The 21322-nt window shown below is 26.3% G+C and overlaps 1 protein-coding gene across 1 annotated transcript in view; it reads left to right on the forward strand.

Annotated features, from left to right (window-relative positions):
* The first annotated feature begins 1570 nt into the window (after positions 1 to 1570).
* The window catches only part of LOC100204292 (inactive tyrosine-protein kinase transmembrane receptor ROR1), a 103356-nt gene continuing 83604 nt past the window's right edge, over positions 1571 to 21322 (forward strand). Inside the window, exons 1-3 of the mRNA XM_065801143.1 lie at positions 1571 to 1952; positions 6877 to 6910; positions 16561 to 16595. Of these exons, the coding sequence (XP_065657215.1) occupies positions 1907 to 1952; positions 6877 to 6910; positions 16561 to 16595 (115 nt within the window). The 5' untranslated portion in view covers positions 1571 to 1906. The remainder of the gene's footprint in view (positions 1953 to 6876; positions 6911 to 16560; positions 16596 to 21322) is intronic.

The following is a 21322-nucleotide window of genomic DNA, read 5'->3' on the forward strand; positions in this document are numbered from 1 at the left end:
GGAACTTGCAAAAAAAATTATAGCAAGTAGTAGAACTTGCATAAAAAATGTACAGTGAGTAGTGGAACTTGCAAAGATATGTACACGGAGTCGTGGAACTTGCAAAAAATATGTACAGCGAGTAGTGGAACTTGCAAAAAAAATTTACAGCGACTCGTGGAACTAGCACAAAAAAAATTACTGCGAGTAGTGGAACTTGTAAAAATATAAAGTGAGTAGTGGAACTTTTTTTTGATAGATGGATCTAACTTACATTCACGTCGTGTCTATTGTTAACAATGATTATTATATAGTTTCATTAATGGAATTTAATATCTTAATCATTTACTAAAAGCCAAGATGTAAACTAATTAAAATAATATTATAAAACATTTTTTGTTTGTAAAAATTTTTTCAGGTCAGAGGGGGAACCATCTTTAACTATCACTAAGCATTATGTGATGTATTTTGAATTTTGGTAAAAGATGTTTTTATATTAAAGTTTATTATTTTAATTACATTTAAATATTTTTTTGAATCTCATTAAAAATATAATTTTTTTTTAGGTTGTAAAAGAGGGGGGGGGGGGGAGGGGGCGATGATACGCCCCTTCCCCATCTACACCCCTTGAAACAAAGGGTGCACTGCTAGTGATGTGAAGCAGTAAAATATAATTTTTGATTTGATACTAGATTTCTTTTTAATTATAAAGATAAATATTTATTAAAAAAAAGAGTCATTTTTGACAATAGGGTGTTTGAAACCATCACCCTTACATCCACCCAAAGACAATGATAAAACTTCTATATTTGACTGTGGTCGGATAGCTAATTACAAAACATCTTGTATATAAAAATTTATATTTTCATTAAAAAAAAACTACTTTTTTACGAATACTGTTAGTCTTTATTGCCGGTATTGATGGTGGTTTTGTGCCCCCTCTTGCACCCGGATGCACCCGTAATCTAGAAACCTTTATAAACTTGTAGATAACTCTTGTATCCATCTTTTGATACCAAGATGTAGACTTTTGAATAAGAATTGATTAAGTTGTAATAGTTTTAGTTAATAAAAACTTTATTTTGACCACAGTTTCTTCAACAAATCCTAATATCAAAAAATCGGTACTTAAAACGTCATAACTTTTTGTAGGGTGGTTCGATTTTGAAAAATTTTTCACTTTTGGAATAATGAAATAAAGCTCTTTTTAATGATATATAACAACCTAGAACTTGATGAATTTAAAAATTTCATGTAACATACCTAATATATATATATATATATATATATATATATATATATATATATATATATATATATATATATATATATATATATATATATATATATATATATATATATATATATATATATATATCATATATATATATATATATATATATATATATATATATATATATATATATATATATATATATATATATATATACATATATATATATATATATATATATATATATATATATATATATATATATATATATATATATATATATATATATATATATATATATATATATATATATATTATTCACATATATATCACACATTTAAACCTTCTAATTCATGCATTTTCTTAATTCTAAACTCACCGCGAAAGCATGTTCAGCCAATCTGGTATTTATAATATTTCCGCATGATGTTGTTCGTTTAGTTTCAATGTTGTTTCATGCGTTGTTTGTTTAGTTTCAAAGTTACTTTTACCGAAAATGGGAGCCACTGTTTACGGAAAAAAAGAACGCTGCGACGATTAGCCGAAACCTCGGCAACTTTGCGGACATTTTATAAGTTGATTTAACTTTGAATTTTTTTTTAATAATAATGGTTTTATTTTAAAAAAGAGATCGAAATCGCAATTCTGATGTTTAGTTTGAAAAATTATTACATTTTACTTATATGATTGGCTATGTATATATTGATTATCTGCTTTATAATACTTCTTCATAGTAAACGTAAGTTTTTGTACTTAACCTTCTTGTATTATACGCGAGTTCTACCATTTATGATTTTCTATGTTTTGTAACATATTATTTACATACAAAGACATTTAGTTAGTCTGAAAAAAAAAAGTCAGAGCTTTGCCTTAAACCAATGAAAGTGCTTCAATGCAGTATTAAAAAATAAAATAATCAATAATAGGCTATACAAATAATTGTGGAGTTTTTAGTACCAATTTTTGATAACAAAGACTTTTTAGGTATACTGTGCGCATTAACTAATTATCTCATAATTTTTTTAATTCCTAATTAAATATTTTCGACTTGATTTCAAGAAAAGGTTTTCAAAAGGACAACAAAGAGTTACAATATTGTTCACTGTAATAAAGTATATAGATTTTTTTTAAGGAATGCATACTTTGTAATTTAAAATATTTTGAAATTTAAAAAAAAAAAATGTGAATCTTTTATATTTTTTACTTTTAATGTGAATCTTTTCTAATATATTATTCCAAATTACCACGAAATATGATTGGTGTAACTTCAGTTGTTATCTGAAAAATGGCTAGTTATTATGGGTTAAAATATGGGTTACAATACAATACTACAATATGGGTTAAAAACTGCTAAAAATAACTTCACTTTGCTGTGTTGCTTATGTTGGCTCAGTTAGTTATTGGGAAAGTATGTTTTATGTTAATCTTTACATCCTAAAGTTCTTGATATCATTTTTATGAACTATCCGAGACTCTTTCATTTCTTCTTCACTCCATATTTCAAATCAGCTGAATCATTCATTTCAAATAGTTCCCAGCTATGAGCAATTAACTTGTGCAGAATAGTGTTACATATTCCTTAAAAAATAAAATTCTTGCAGAAGCAAGGTGTTCAGATCTTTAACACATCTAAATATATCACGGCTGTTTCAAAGTGGACTTCTTGTTATTTTTTAAAAATAATTAATTAAGGCTAATCTTTAGCTAATCTTGGTCGCCCGCCAATAGTTTGAGTTGTCTGTTATCATTGAAAAAAAAAAAGAAGAGTTTTACTTATGTCTTAAGCAAGTTTTTTTAAGTGTGTGTTTTCACTTGGAATAAAATTATATTTTCATATTTGATAAATATAAAAAAGATTATTTTTATTAACGATTATTTTTTAAACTTCAGCAGTTATGATAAGTTATATTTATTGTAATAAAACTATTGATGCTCTTATAAAGTACCATTAAGAACGTCTTGGTATTTTTATTTGCGTCACATTTTTTGTAATTAAACTTTAAATAACTGATAATGGAAAGATAAAATAGCTTTCAATCAAAGTTTTTTTGAAGTTATTCTTTAAAATAAAAATGTATCTTTAAATTTAAATTATTTTTAATATAACAATGGAATGTTTGCTATTATAGAGCTTATAACAAAACTTTATTTGTGTTTTAAAATTTAATTATATTTAAACAAAACATTTTCAAAAAACGTTTTAATGAAATTAAATAAAAAAAGTTTATTATTCAATTAAAAGCGTTTGATAAATAAATGTTTTAACATAAGAAATTTTTGTAGTCTTTCAAAAAAAAAGGAACAAATTTACCTTTAGCGGCAAAATGTTGCTAAATTTAGAAATGCAAACTGTGGCAAAAAATCAATTTAAATAATGAGTTTAATTTAAATTTAAATTTAAGTAATAAGTTAAAAAGTGAAACGATTTAAATTAAATTTGTTTTAAAGCAATTGAGTCGCCCGACTGGGCAACTTAATTGCATCAAAGTATTATTTCCAGTAGCCCGTCGAAAGATTCGACGGGCTACTGGAAAAATTTTTTTTTATAATATTTTCATACAACTTTAGCATTTTTTTTTAGAGTTGTTGAAAAAAACATCTTTTATAATGATTTAACAACAATTGAAAGTTTTGATATGCAATTTATTCACGATTTTTATTAGTCCTTAAAATTAAGAAATTAATTTGCTATGTACGCTAGAGCTATGAGAAATTTTACTATTTTTTTTCTTACATTTATTTCATTTTGTATGTCTTTCACTTTTAAAAATATTTTTGCTATATTTGATGTTTTTTTCTCAATACTTATATAATAGGAAAATAAGAAAATATATTATTATTTATTTGTAAAATATATTATTTTTTAAAAATAAATGTAAAATAAATTTTTGTCATGATAAAATAAGTTAAATAAAAGAATAACAGGTTTCTTTAATAAATGTATTTACCGCATTTGGTGCATGTCTGAGATTGTTTCTTTTATATTGCCCAATTTCCAATGTTAATACGAATTACTGGAGATAATCAACATAAAGATTGCTCTGTTTAAAAAAATGTATCAAAAACTTTAAAAAAAGTTTTAAATAGGCTCCTTGATCCTTCCAACTATAGACCTGTTTCTCTTTCATCAGTTATATGCAAAATCATTCGGCATCTTTTAGACAAAAGTTTGATAAATAAGAATCAGCATTGTTTTTTCCAGGTAATTCTTGCTTTACAAATTTACTTGAAAGCCAAGATATTGTAACTCTAGCAGTGGATCAAGATTATCCTAGTGATATCCTCTTTACTGACTTTTCTAAAGCATTTGACAGAGTTCACATAGAAAACTTATATTAAAAATTGAAATGTACAGTATAAAGGGATTCATTCTTAAATGAATTGAGTCTTTTATCAAATAGAAGGCAAAGAGTTGTTCTTAAAGACATTGCTTCTAAGTGGGTTAGTGTTTTAAGTGGTGTACCGCAAGGCTCTGTTCTAGAACCAATTTTGTTTTTAATTTATATCAATGATCTTCTGGATAAACTAAAAAAAATAAATGCAAGCTCTATGCTGATGATTGGAAAGTTTTCCACATAATCCGTGATAACAGTATTAATGATCTACAGGATGACATAAATTCTATTTTTAATTGGTGCAATGACTGTAGTATGCAACTAAATATAGAAAAATGTAAAATAATATCAATAAAAGTAATAAAGTAAATAAAAATATCAACAAATATTACATTTCTGATTATCAATTGAGTACTGTGGATTGTATAAATGATCTTGGTATCATGTTTAAAAGTGATCTGAAGTATGGTCATCATATATATGTGTGTGTTTCTAAAGTAAATAGAATTTTAGGTCTTATGCGACACATTTTCGTTTTTAAATGCTGATATACTTAAATTGTTATGTTTCGGTAGTACGCCCTCATCTAAAATATGCGTCTTCTATTTGGAATCCATTTTATAAAAAAGATGTTAATCTTATTGAAGGAGTACAACATAGAGCAACAAGACTAATTCCAGGATATTCAAAGCTTCTTTATAGATTAAATAGACTTAATTTAACAACCTTATCTATGAGAAGAGAAAGAAGTGATTTAATTACCTTTTTTAAATTTCTTAATAATTCTTATCAGCTAAATACAGTATCTGCCCTAAGGAACTTTTGTCGACCAACTGGACCAGCTGGAAGTGTTTGTGACTATATCCACAATCAAAAATAAACTTCTAAGATCTGTAGACATTCGTGTAGAAGGAGTTTTTTTCCAATCGTGTTATTCCAGTTTGGAAAAATTTGTTGTTTAGTGTCGAACTTAATAAGTCAGTGTTAAACTTTAAAAAAAGTCTTGATGAACTTTATTATGTGAGTTAAAATTTCAAATTGTAGTTTTTAAAATCGCTGCTAAAGTGGATTACCACTCAGTGAGCATTTGCTCACCGCAGCGATTAAATAAATAGATTAAATAAATAAGCATTTCGTTAAAAAAATTCAGTAAAGTATCAATGCACTAGCCCACAAGGTTTTGGAGCTTTTCCAATAACAATAGTTCATCAGGAAATATGCTATTGGGTTTAAATGCACAATTTGAATAATCCTACAAAAGTGCAGACTATTTTTTTACGTGAAAAACTTGTTGAAAAAAAAAAGGTTTTTTTACAATAAATAGCAATTAGTTTTCTCGCTTTTCTGTGTATTGATAAAAACAGTTAAGTTAAGCAAAAACATTTGAAAAACAAATTTAAAAGCTGTCCATGTTTATAGCACAAATTATAAAGTATTTCCTTAATTTACTGAATGAAAAAAGTCACTAAAAAATTGTACATCAAAAAAATATTTTTATTTTCGTTATATTCTAATCAACTTTTTTCCTTGACTTGTATCAATTTTGGTATTGGAAAATAACAAACGCCCTAAAAAGAAAAAAAAAAAAAAATATTTAGGTTATTTTTAGGTACTTTTTTTTTACAACTCCACATTCCTTATATGTCTATGTATGTAAATATATATATGTATATATATATATATATATATATATATATATATATATATATATTTATTTATATACATATATATATCAGGAATATGGAGTCGTAAAAAAAAAGTACTGACTCCGACTCCATTCATTGAACTTTTCATAAGACGACTCCAACTCGGACTCCAGCAAAATTTTTGAAAAATTCTTTGAATTCTTTAAAAATATTACGCGATAATTTAAGAAAATTTTTTTTGCCAAATATGTGAAAAGTTATTTGATGGTTATATATTTTATACATACACCTGCAATACCAAGAAGTTACTATTGGAGTTGGAGTCGCGATTTTGTTTAGTGACTCCCACCTTGACTCCACTAAAAATGTCGCAAATCCACGAATCTGACTCTACAACCCTGTAAATATATACATATATATATATATATATTTTATATATATATATATTTATATATATAAATATATATGTATATATATATGTATATATATATATATATCTATATATATATATATATATATATATATATATATATATATATATATATATATATATATATATATATATATATATATATATATATTGGATTTTTTATTTAGCAGTCTAATTTTTGCAAATGGTTAGATTTCTATGATTTTACTTCAAGAAAATTCTGATATATCTATATTATTTATTCATTTTTAGATTCACATGGATCTTTGAATTTCAATGAGGAAAGGTATATCCTCCATATTTATTTTTGATATCTAAAAGTTTCAAATTATAAAAATGTATATTAATATTTTAAGTAATGTCCGATAATAATGATTTTTCATAATTTAAATTTTTTGCAGATACTAAAAATTTTATATTTAATCTGAAGTTTTCTCCCCCTCTCTAAAACTTTGATAAATGAAATAATTTCTTGAATATGTATAGTAATTTTATTAAGCAATTAAAAATAAATATTTAAAAAATATTAAAATTATAAAATAAAATAAATATTTAAAAAATAAAAATTAAAAATAGATATTTAGTGTTGATACTTGGATAAATATATAGTAATAGTCAGTTTATTAGGAAATTTTATAACACCATTTTAAACGTAAACCAAAGCATATAATAATAATCAGTTTATTATGAAATTTTACAACATCATTTTATACTTAAACTAAAGCATTTTGTTTTTATTAACTCCAGTTTAAAAATTTTAAATGCTTCCTAATTAAAGTAATTGAAACATTTAAATTTCTTAACTGGTAGTAAATAGTTAACAGAAAACTTAAAAAGTTGTAGGTTGAATGAGTCAGGAAAACATGAAGATGTGAGAGAGTTCCGAAGGGTTGGAGTGCAAGGAAAAAACTAAACATATAAAAGCTTTTAGAGCATGCAGGGACAGATACAGTGAAAAAATGAAACTTTGCTGAGTGACGAGTTAAGCGAGAATGAGTTTTAGCTGATGGAACTAGAGATAACAGCTCCTTCTTGATGAATGCAAAAATTTGCTGATTATGTTGATGCTAAATAATTGCTTCATCACAAATTATTAATAATTTCTAAATATCACTTTTTTAGGCAAAAGCAAGGAGAACCCAACTCCTACTTACAGGGGCTGGGTTTGATAAACTATAGCCGGGGCTGGGGCCAGGTTTGTGACCAGGGCTTCATAAACATTTATACATCCTAAAGTATATTTTTTATTCAAAATTCATGTTATATTTTGTATATATATGCATAAATAAACATCATTATGATCATCATAACCATCGCTACTATCATCATTATCATCATCATCATCATCATCATCATCATCATCATCATCATCATCATCATCATCATCATCATCATCATCATCATCATCATCATCATCATCATCATCATCATCATCATCATCATCATCATCATCATCATCATCATTATCATCTTCTTCTTCTTCTTCTTCTTCTTCTTCTTCTTCTTCTTCTCTTTTGGCAAATACTACACCATATAAATGTTAAAGTTTATATAAATATGAAAGGAGATTAATAAATAAATAGCAAACATATGTTTATATCCATAGTATGTATGCATATAGTGCATCTCAGAAGCTTTTATTCTTTCTGGACTAAAAGTTTTGAAGCTTTTATTACTACTCTTCAAGTCAAACCTCATTCAACTCCATATTTAATTCACCATCTTGTTTTGAGTTTTGAGTAAGCTTGTTGCTTTATTAATCATTTATTTCATCTTTTTTACAAGAACATCTCTCTTAAGAACAAATGTACTTTTATTATTCTAAGAAGCCAATGTAAAAAGGTCCTGTCTGATGTTAAGCTCTGTTATTCTCAGTTTACTAAATCTTGTATCTTATATCCAATGTTAGGTTCTAGAGACTTTTGGTAAGTCTTCAACAATGTCATTAACTAAAGTAAGTCCAACATTTATTCTTATTAATTATATAATATTTTATAATATTTAATTTTAACTCTAGAAAACATTTTGACCTCTCTAACTATCCTACGATTAGCCTTCACTCTGTTATTAGTTTCTTTATATAAAGATTTTGAGATTATTAAATTATTTCTTACTAACTCCAGTAATAAAGTTATTCTTGAAGGCCTACACTCTTCTTTATTTTAAGTAACTTTAATCTTTGCTCCTGTATTGTTTCAGTTATCTGCAATATAAATCTTCATGAAAATTTAACATCTAAAGTGGCTCTATTTGTTGACAACTCAACTTTATACTCTTGTCTTAACAAAAAATCTTCACCTTTGATTGCTTAAAACAAGCAAACAATTTTTAATCTGATCTCTCTTCTGTAACAGCCTAAGGCTTGCTGTAGCTTATGGATTTTAATTCCAGACTTAAAATCTGCAGTTTTTGTTAGATAACAAAACTCATTTATTTACTGCAAAAAAATATTGCTATAATGTTGGTATTCCTATATTGATGAATAACAACCCTCTTACTCTCAGACAAAGTCTAAAAGCACATTGTAAATGTAATGCGGTCTTTAAAACTAGATACCGCTTTAATGACACTTATAAATTGAAAATGATAATTTCTAAAAAAATAATAACCTATTTTCATAACTAATTTTTTAAATAAATTTACATGATTTGTTTAATGATAAAAACATTTAAATGTTTTGGTTTTTTCTACAACTTTATTTTTTAAATTCTTAAATAATTTAAAAACTATAGTTTTATTTACCCTACAGATGTATGATAAAAAATAATTAAGGCTAATTTAAAATGCTGACTAATTGTTCCAGTAATAGTGCTGGCTGCCTCACTAAAATATATATATATATATATAATATATATATATATATATATATATATATATATATATATATATATATATATATATATATATATATATATATATATATATATATATATATATATATTAGGGTTGTGATTTTTTTAACTTTTGTCACAGTTTTAATTGGGCATAGTTTTAAAACCTGAGAAATTGATAGTTAATATTAAAATTTCATAGTAATATTGAATATAGTTAAAAAATGTCCAACAATTATGTTATGCTATAAAAATAATGTTGTTTTTATAACTATTATGGAAGTACTTGATTTTTAAATTTGCTATAAAGCATAAAGCACACTTAAGTAAAAACTATTTTATGTGCTTGTGTAATATGTTGGTCTGAACTGAAATAATACACAAATATAGAAAATAGTTAATACTAATGTGTTTTATGTTTTACTCATTTCTTTTGTCTTTACCCATTTCTATGTCTTTTTTAATTAATTTTATATTTATACAATAAATTTTTAAAGAAAAGAAGTTTTATTAAAATAATATTAAAACATAAAACGTTACTAGCATATATTATCCATGCATTTTAGATTTTTCTAATATGTCAAATAAATATAGCAAAACTGTTGTTGAATATGGACAAAAACTAGCAAAACTGTTGTTGAATATGGACAATATAGCAAAACTGTTGTTGAATATGGACAAAAAATTTAGTTTTGTTTGAAAAACGTATAACATCATAAATTGGTCTACCCTTTATTAAAAAACCAATGGATTCATATGATAGAATGCTAAAAAAAACTTTTATTATTGGACATTACAACTACCTGGAATCAATTGAAAAAAGCAGAAAAGAAAGAGTAAAGTTAATTGCTGTCGAAATAAGTAAGTTATGGAACAAACTCAACTTTCCAAGTATATCTAAAAAATCAGTTGGAAGAAAAATTGAAAAGGTTATAGAAAAACATGACAAGTATCTTAAAAAGCCTGCCAAAAAGGAAAAATGCTCTGTTTTTGGAGATATTTTTGATATCAACAATATTAAGGGCTTAGTCTAGAAGATAAAAATTTTTATAACATACAATTATTAAGTTTAGGAGTTGGTCACAGTACTAACACACAAGTATTATTACATCCTTCAAAAGTCAGTTTGTAATGCAAAAGATACAACTTCTACAAGCAAAGGAAATAATTGTCCAGTTAGCAGTTCAACTGCATCAGAAGAAAGTGGTTCAGATTAAGATTTACAAGACAATTATAAACTAGTGGAATTAAAAAAATCAAGAAAGAGAGTATATAATAGAACAAAGTTAGCATCTAATCTTGTGATAACTGAATCTTTAACTACAAATAAATAAGCTAGAATCTGTAAAAAGTTATTTGAAAAAGGTATTGAAATAGAAACTCCAAGTCAGACAGGAATATGGAGATCAACTATAAGGCAAGGTTAAAGCATGAAGAAAATTGTTGCTAAAATGGTACAAGAAGAACAATTCTGCCTACATTTTGATGGAAAGAAAATAAACAAGACTGAATACCAAGTTGTGATACTTCAAAATGAGAAAAGGAAAATTAATTTAGGAATTGTTAAACGTGAAAGTGGAAAATCCAATGATATTTTTGATGCTTTTTGTGATATTTTGAAGCTTTTAATACATTGCTAAATGATTTTGATGCATGGAAATGTATTTCAATGATTATATGTGACACAATAACAGTAAACACAGGAAGATTAAATGGTATAGTTGTAAAAATACAAATTGAAATGGAAACCAGAGGCTTTACTAAACCACAATATTTAGGATGTCAGCATCATATACTGGATCTCCTTTTAAAACACGTTTTGAATCATTTTGTAAATTGTAAATCAACAAGTCCTGGTTTTGATTATAAATTTGTGAAGGACTTAACCGAAAATTATGAAAATCTTCAAAAAATTATACATATGAAGCTGAGCCTAATCATTTCATAAACTTGGGATGGCGAGATGACTTCAAATTCCTTTATGAGTTATGTGAAGCTTTTAGTTACTTCAAGAGTCATAAAAAATTGCCAAAAATTAAGTGGCACAAGTTTCCTCCATTGCACATTGCTAGATGGAACTCTAGAGCATCATATGTTCTTCTTGCCTATTTTCTTTTACCAACATGGAGGTGTGAACTTGAAAGTGCAGCAACTTTTATTGCAAATCAATGGAAAAAACTTTGGTTCAGCAAACAATTATTTGATGATAAATCATATGACTCTATACTTGATGCATTGACTGCAATTAAGTGTACAGCTGCTTTAAAGTGCTTTATGAAACACTGGAGCAAAGAAGATAGTGTAGTTCATATTCCAAGAACAAACATCATTGCTGAACGAGGCATTAAATTGATGGAAGATCTCCTTCAAAATTCAAAAAAATGGGAATATGCAAATGTGAAATTTATTGAAAAGAATGATTTGTGAAACGTTAAAACTAACTTGTTGAAAATAATTACTTTTATTGATCCACTTCAATGATATGTAGTTTATAAATACTAAATATAATTTACAATTAGTTTTATTTATTTTTGTGGCTGTTCATAAATGGGTTGTAAATAAGCTTTATGTGTCCTCATGTAATCAATGTAAAATCACATTATCAAGGGGGGGGGGGGGAGGGATATTTTTGCAACTAGACTACCATTAAACCAGTTTTTTAATCAATTATTCAACATTTCTCAGGTTATAGAAGTATGGCCACAACAGATTCAAAAAATGTCATAACCCTAATATATATATATATGCATATGTATATATATGCATGTGTATATATATGCATGTGTATATATATGCATGTGTATATATATGCATGTGTATATATATGCATGTGTATATATATGCATGTGTATATATATGCATGTGTATATATATGCATGTGTGTATATGCATGTGTATATATATGCATGTGTATATATATGCATGTGTATATATATATATGCATGTGTATATATATGCATGTGTATATATATGCATGTGTATATATATATGCATGTGTATATATATATATATATATATATATATATATATATATATATATATATATATATATATATATATATATATATATATATATATATATATATATATTAGGGGGAGACAAAAGAAGTAAATTTTGAAAACAAAAAAACCATACCCCCAAAATTTTGGGCAAATATATAAAAAATGAGCCTCAAAAAGTTTGAGCGTTGTCTCATCACTTTTGACCCCCCCTCAAACCATTATTTTAGGCAAAAAAAGATCAAAAAAAAAGGCAAAAAAATGATCAAAAAGTGATCAATTTTGGACCTCTTGAGGGAGGGGTTAAATATATTTTTTTCAAATTTTTTTTTTTATTACTATATAAAGGACTATATTTTAGTTTAAAACTGTATGGTTTTTTTTATTACCCCTCAAAAATTTTTGTTACGTGGTATTGAAAATCTTGTATATATATATATATATATATATATATATATATATATATATATATATATATATATATATATATATATATATATATATATATCAACATCATCATGAAAATTGGTAATTTGGGGGGGGGGGGGGGCTAGGTACATATATAAATGTGTGTGTGTTTGTGTGTGTGTGTGTGTGTGTGTGTGTGTGTGTGTGTGTGTGTGTGTGTGTGTATATATATATATGTTAGCTCTAACTAACTAAATAATATAACAACCCTAATTAAATAAATAAGCCCTGTGTATATAAACACAACAGAACCCCTCTATTCTATTCCGAAACATGGACGAGGGGGCAACCATTTATATATATTGAAAAAACCACTATTTATTTTTATTGAAAAGAATAAACAAAAAGATAAATGTATATTCAAAATATTATAAAAGATAAAAACACATTCGACTAACATTAATAATGTTTATCTCTTTATCTTTTTCTGCATCACACCAAGCCCATCATATAACTTAATCCTTGAAATTTTACTTGATTTTTGTCCTGGTGATCTGAATACAGATCGAACTTTGTCTACAGTGAGCAATCATTTTTGTTTTTCAGTTTCATTAGAATATCTTTAAATATACTAAATATATAATGTATATATTTAGTATATTTAATATATAGGCCATAATACCTATAGACCGTTCCGAATGGTCATTTACAATTAATAAAGTTTCAGCATACTTTTGAAAACTTTTAAAGCATGATTGGGTATGCCAATTGTTTGGTGGAAGTGAGAGCCAGTCTTTAACACTTTGCTTATCAAGACCAATCATTTCAAAAATCTGGTAAGAAAAGTCATCAACTAAGACAGACAGGGATGGTGGGTTTTTTCCAATATTTATATTCATTTTATTAATTTTCTTGATATCTTGTTCTACTTTGTTCTCAGGCTTATAATAGTCAGGGCTAGGCATGTCAAATGACAGAATTGCTGATGCAATTTTTGTCTTCTCCTCTAATTTTAAATCATCATCTAGCAAAGCTATAGGTATCATTGTTGAGTCCAAATACCAACAATGTTTATACTGAGATTCCAATACAGCATCAACAGCAATTGGGTTTGTACATACCTTTTTGTACAGATGCATTTGATGTATGGCTGTAATATCAAGAAAAGGAGCTTTGATGACATCCTCAGATTGTAAATACCATTTTGCATAAAAGCAAATAATAAATTCTGTAATAAGCCTAATTTCATTTTTTAGTTTATCATTTTCTAGAACAAATGTAAGTTGGTTGGATAGAAGCTGAAGCTTTAGGTAATAAATTTCTTTTCTTAAAAATCCCGCATGATGAATAGCACCTATTTTTTGTACTTCATATGTAACGGGGGATAAATAAGTGACAACTAATTCTGCAAGCTCACTTCTATCATCTCTTTTAATACCTGGTTTACCAATGTAAGCTCTGCAAAATGTTAATGAATTCTCAGCTGCCTTCTTTAAAAGATTGCTTTTAACGTTATTCCAATCAAACTGTTGGAGTTGTATTGGATTATAATTAAAATTAGGGTCTTTAATGATATTTTTTGAAAAGAGGATTATCAGGTCCATTTGTTTTATCATTGGTCACTAATTTCCAAAAGTGAAGCATTCTTAGTTCGTTCACATGATGTCTACAGGCTATTTGGAGGAGATATTTATTCAGTTCTTTAGATATTCTTGAAACGGACCCTTTATTCGACCCAGTATTGGATAAAGTTGTATCGAAGCATTTTCCTCTAGTTTTTGATGTAAGTTGATATTCTTTAATTAAATCTATTATACCAAAAAATTAATCTTCACTGGTGGATTACGCCAGCGGAGGTACTCCAAGTAGGTAAGAATCTCCATTAATGTTAACTAAAACAGCCATTCTATCCCTCTTTAATATTTTTCCTATTTTTAGTTCAAAAAATGTCTTGCTGTCAAAATGGATTATACATGGATATGGAGATGCATTAATGGCTACTTTAAGATCTTGTTTTGTAATGGTTGATATGTTTTCATTTTCTTTTTTCATTTTTCTATATGCGGTAGACTGACTGCTTTTAACTTCTTTAAGGTCAAAACCTAATTGATATAGAATTACATTTGTTACCTTCTGTAAAACATTTGGCGATATATCACAGGCTGTGGCAGTAAGAGAAACATTCCCAGCAAAAATATCTTTTGGAATTTTTGCAAATACTGTGTCTGGGTTTTCAGAAACTTCTATATGATACCAATCACCTGGATCCAAATCAGATTCAATTGAAGAATCCTCGTTTAGATCTGTGTACATTATCTCCCAAACATATAGGCTGTGAACAAGTTTTCTTCCTGAAACTTTCTTTTACCTAATTTATAGAAATGTTTTAGTATTAGTTTTTAATTTTAGAATTAGCAAGAAAGAGAATAAAGTAATAGAGGTTAAACCAGAGCTGAAGTAGTTAACTAAAAGCATTGAATACCTTATATTCTATACTTAATATCTTCTGAACCAATACCAAACTTTCTTTGACCTTCCTGATCTTCAAGAAATTTAAAGTCTTCAATCTTGTCTTTTAGAGATCTTTTATTATCTTTACTGATCATGTTTTTGAGATTAGAATTGCTAGCCCAAAAAAGTTTTTTTGTTTCAATCTCAAACTTGTTTTGTTTAGCCAAATCGCCACTAGCTCCTCGTTTTGCATTTTTTTTAAAGTTGGAATAAGACATGTGCAAATTAAAAAGTTTTTTAACTAAAACTAAATCGGTTGACGCATCAAATCCAGCTTTAATCCAGGATCTTTTGATTTTAGAAAAAATACATTCACAGCAACTATCTGAGCATCTTGATATTTTTTTTTAAGGGGACAAGCAATTATATTTATTGATGCAGATCGACATTGCTGGTCATATATTAAGTGTTGAAGAATATCCAAGCCTGTTGGAAGCTGTATATCTAAATAAAAATATTTTAAATTATCAATGAACCATTCCAAAAAGGTCTCATTAATAATTCCATAAAAAGATTCATTACTAATTATAATATATAATTATAATTTCCAGTATTATTATAAATATATAAATAATACTGGTATTAACAAAAATGTCTCTACCTGATATAGCTGGTTTTACCTCTTTTATAGTAAAAAGTTCCTTTTTCATTGATCTTAGTTGAGTTGCACGCATTTCTAATATGTTTATTTTATGTACTAATCTGAAATTATTAGAAAAATGCAAAATTTTTAATTTTCAGAAGTTGTACCAAAATATAAATATACAACAATAGATGTAACAGAAGAAAATGCAAAAGTTACCAATTTTCACGATTTTCAATACCATGAAACATAAATTTTTGAGGGGTAATAAAAAAACAATACAGTTTTAAACTAAAATATAGTCCTTTATATAGTAAGTAAAAAGAAAAATTTGAAAAAAATATATTTAACCCCTCCCTCAAGAGGTCTGAAAATGTCCACTTTTTGGTCATTTTTTCCCTAAATTAATGGTTTGAGGTGGGGGGTTGGGTAGGGTCAGAAGTGATCCGACAGCACTCAAACTTTTTGAGGCTCATTTTTTTATATATTTGCCCCAAATTTAGGGGGTATGGTTTTTTTGTTTTCAAAATTTACTTTTTTTGACTCTCCCTATATATGCACACTTTAAAAAAAGTTTTAACTAATAAAAATATTTTTTTATAGGGAATCAATTTGTGAAAATGAAGAACCCTGTCGAGGTAATGTCAACTTTATTGACTTGGTTATTATAGGTATTCTATGAGAAAGTGAGACAGGTATGCAACCTACCATTTAAGATTTCTTGATACCTTGTAAAAATGTTCATTGACATCACATAAATTATCATGTGAAATTTTTATGCAGTTATTAAAATCAAATATTTTTAAAGATTTTTTATTCTGGGCAACCATCTTGATTTTACTGTTTTTTTGTTACTACATAACTGAGTTATTTTATAAATAGCTCTTGGATGCACGAATTTTACAATGGTGTCTTCATTTTCTTCAACAACTTTTGATTCTAAACTGATCCACTTAAGCATATCACATTTGCATATGTCATCTTTTCTAGCTATGGTTGCATGGTTTCTTGAAAATGTTGTATCAAGTCAGTAAGGTTAAATGTTAGATTCATTCTCACTCATCCTTATTCATGTTAAATTCCTCATTCTCAGACTATTTTGGCATTTATGTTTGTTGTATTCTGCTGAGTAACTTGATGAAAACTTTTTGTACAATTCAAAGAATTATGAATTTTTAAAATATATTCACTTTTTTTAAAACAGCACCTAAACTAGAATGTAGATGCCAAGTATGTTATCTTTCGGCATTCAGAATTTGTAAGTCAATTGGATTTTAAAGACTTGAATTAAGTCTTTTAACTGTTTTACCAATTTCATCACATGGTGACTTTATATGTGATGTCATATCAGTTGCTATCAAGCTTTCCATGCATTCACCTAATTTATATGTGTAACTTATATGCTATACCTGTTTACTTTGATTATTTTAGTTCAATTGTTTCATCTTTGTTAACTTTGTTATACTCTTCAAATGGTTCTTCAATTTGATTTAGTTTTGTAGTTTTGCAAAATGGGGTTGAGCATTGCCATACAGCAATATGACTATAATTTCCTGTTAAATTTTAGCGAGAATTATTAGTATATTATACCTTTGATGTTCCGCTTAAGCCAAAGCATTACTTTTTTTCAATGAATATAGGGTTTAGAAGACACAGCTGCTATTTGGCAAGGACTGTTTTATTTCAATGTTTTCTGTTGGTTGCTTTTTCACCAGTATAATTTTCCATGTAATGTTCTCTTTTTTTGTACCTTGCCATATAAGAAATACAGGTCTTCATACCTTCATGTTCATACCTTGCTTTCATTGCATTTTTATCTTGCTAAAACTTGTAAAGCATGGAATGTCTAAAATGTATCTTTTTAGGAACATTAAATTAAATAATAATATTATAAATTACATAATTATATATAAAATTATAATAATGTATTTGAATTTATAAAAATGTATTAAATGTGTATAATAAAATAATGTATATAATAAAATAATGTAAAAAATATATATAATAAAATAATGTATAAAAAGTATTGTATTTTCAAGTACTAAGTATATGTTGTCTGTATTTTCTTAAAGAAATCAAATTTGCCTTTAAAAGTATGTGAAATTGCTTGTTCCCCAAACTTATATATCTTCATCCTAAAATGTTTGTTCCAGAAATCATCTTCATCATTGTAGCCCTGTAACGCAGAACAATCATCCATATTTTCTAACCCTTCTTTTTTATGAGTTCAAAATCTGGTGTTATTTCCATACCAATTGAACATATCTTTTGCCACTTAAATGTTGATTCCTCACAAACTATCTATAAAATGTTTTGAGCAAAAATGGTCTGCAAAATTTAAGAAATAAGAAGTACAACATAATTTATGAATGGTGTGAAGACCTATTGATTTTTTGGACTTGGAACTTCAAGTTGAAAAACGAAAGTCTCTAGACTCCAGAAAACAGAAAAGATTTTTTTTCATTATAATTATCATTATAATTATAATTATCTCTTAAAAATGCACTGTAGCAGCCGCAATCAAGTTTTTTACTTTCATATTAAGTTTTTCTAATTAAAAATTAAAGACAAAGGTGACATGTGATATGACACCTTTGTCACCCAGTCAATGCTTGCTAAGAAACTAAATAAAAATCTTTAAAAAAATGCAACCAAAACATTTTTTTATAATAACATTGCACATTTACACATTTCATAATCACTCAGAAAGAGCTAAACTAATTTAAAATTAAATTTTATTTAAGAAAAGTTACATCTTTTGGAAAACCATTGTTTATGTTAGGTTGTCAATACTAAGCACCATTGCCTGGTGGAGTTTTGCCACCAGACCAACCCCTTCAAAGAAAAATATGAACAAAATAAATATCTACATATTTGAGAATTCTAAACCAAATTTGAGATGCCAATTTTTCACCCCTGATTTATGCACACAAAGCGTCAATAATATTACTGATTTTTAACAATGATAAAGATGACTTTCTGGTGGTTTTGGGCACATATAAGTATTACTTACCTATTATATAAAAATTTATTTGTTAATATTTCTGTATTGTAACATGTCATTTATTCCTAATTCTAGTCCTAACTCAAATTGATAATTCTATAAGAGTGTATACATTCAAAACTGCTATGTAAACTAAGTCCAGTTTACTGAGTGTAATATATTGTGTAGACTTTTTTTTTTAAATGACCTAAATCAAAATTTTTTCATAAAAAAAAGAAAAAGAAGTTTATACAATTTTTTTCTATTATAGATTTGCTTTCATAAAATTTTTGTTGCTGTAATTGAATTTTATTCATAGTAGATACTTCTTGCCTAAAATAAGTCAATATTGATTCTATCAATTTCATATAACTTACAATTGATTTATGTACTAAAGACCATATCTATCATATATCAATGTCATTAGAGACATTTTATATGTAGTTAAGTTTACTACAATATAAAATATAATAAAATACAATAAATAAAATGCATTTATAATAATAAATACTTAGTCTTCCACTGCTTTTTTTCCTTTCTACATGACCACAAGTTTAAAAACAAGCTTGAACAAAGAAAACTATTGCTCTATGTACACAGCTCTATTGTAGAACAATAACAAATGTTCCTAATATCACAAAAATTGTGGTTAAAAATGTATTCCTTGCTAGAACCATGGGGTGGATGGGGTAATTAGGGTATAATAAATCTTTTTTTAAGTCAAACATGCTTTTAACAGTTGTTTTTTTTACCCATTTTGTACCCTGTTTACTTACCTGATTTACCCAACTTCGGTTTATTGTAGGTACAGTAAAAATAAAATATTAAATGTAATGAAAGAGTTTTATTTAAATTTTGTTGTATAATATTATTAAGTATTAAATAAATTTAAAAAACATTAAAATCTGGAACAAGATCTTGTACATCCTTGAATTTTTCAAAGCTGTACACACATCTTCAGGTTGATCAGTGTGGTTATAATTGCATCCCTAAGTTTTCTCATTGATGGTATCCTGTTGATGAGGCTGGTAAATTTAAACAATCTGAATCGCATGAGGGTTTTATGACGTTTCCAATATTATTTGATTGATTAGTTTTCTGAGCAAATACCAGATCCTTTAAAACCACATATTTTGTGATTAGATTTGAATGAGATTGCTACAAGTTTTTATAAAAAATTTAGAAAAATAGCTTTATCTACATTTTTAAGACATGACTCACCGTAAAATGTCTTCAGTAAATTTTTCCAGTCAATTTTTATAGGAGCAAATACAACAATCACTAATAATTGAAGAGCAAGTGGCATATGAAGCAGTAAACTTAAAAGTATAATGACATTATTCTTTGCTGTACAGTTTACATTATAAGTCAAGTGACTTCCATGTCCATTAAGAACAAATACTTTACTCTTAGTAGAGTCAGTACTTAGGCCAGTTTTGTCTAGATTAAATATTTTTTCTGGGTGGTCATTTTAATTGTTGTTATCCAGGACATTTTGATAAATTTTCTTCCTTTAATCAAAAGTTCAGGATTTTGTCTTGCAAGTTATTCTTTACATCATTTAAAATTTATAAGGAAGTCATAACCGAATGTGCAGGCTTGGCCAGGAAGACAGACAATTTCAAGTCTTTATATGACCACACAAATAATATTTTGTTTTGACGATTTAACCACGGTTTTTAACAAATGCACTAAAAAAATTGGTTAGTAATTATGTTAAAAATAAATAACTTTGACACATTTATCTTTACTAACGTTTTTATATTAGCAAAATGCTTTTAAATAAAGGTGCAAATGATTCTAATTAAAGTATCATTGAAAGTTGTATAAATTTTTATTTATATTATTTAATTATATAAGATTGTTTTATAAGTAAAATAAAAAAAGTAAAAATTATAAAAATAACTAAATTTTATAAGCGAGGACTTTAAACAGCCATGGTCTCATAAATAAACTAAATAAGAATCGTTAAATTTAATTCACTCAAAAAGTAGAAAGCTTTTGTTGAAAAGAAAATTTTTTTTTTTTTGAAAGTCGTTTGAATTAACTTTGATCTTTACTTATGTTTTTATATTATCAAAACGCATTTAAATAAAGTAATTAATCACTGCTTTTTATAAAAATATTAATGAAAAATTTATATACTTTTTTATATTTATTTAAGTATGTATTTTTTAATATTAATGTCTTCAAGTATATAAAAATTATATTTTACTTATTTGAAGTTATTTAAACTTTTTAAATAAACCATTTAATTATTTTTTCTTTTATTTACGTAAATGCAAAGGATCTTTTTAATCTTGTTAAGAATCTTTTTTAACTTTCAAATATGCCAAATTATTAAGGAATTGTTAAAGGTAAGTTGTTACATGATTTAAAAAG

The sequence above is a fragment of the Hydra vulgaris genome, chromosome 07, assembly GCF_038396675.1.
Source record: "Hydra vulgaris chromosome 07, alternate assembly HydraT2T_AEP".
In the NCBI taxonomy this organism is placed as follows: domain Eukaryota; kingdom Metazoa; phylum Cnidaria; class Hydrozoa; order Anthoathecata; family Hydridae; genus Hydra; species Hydra vulgaris.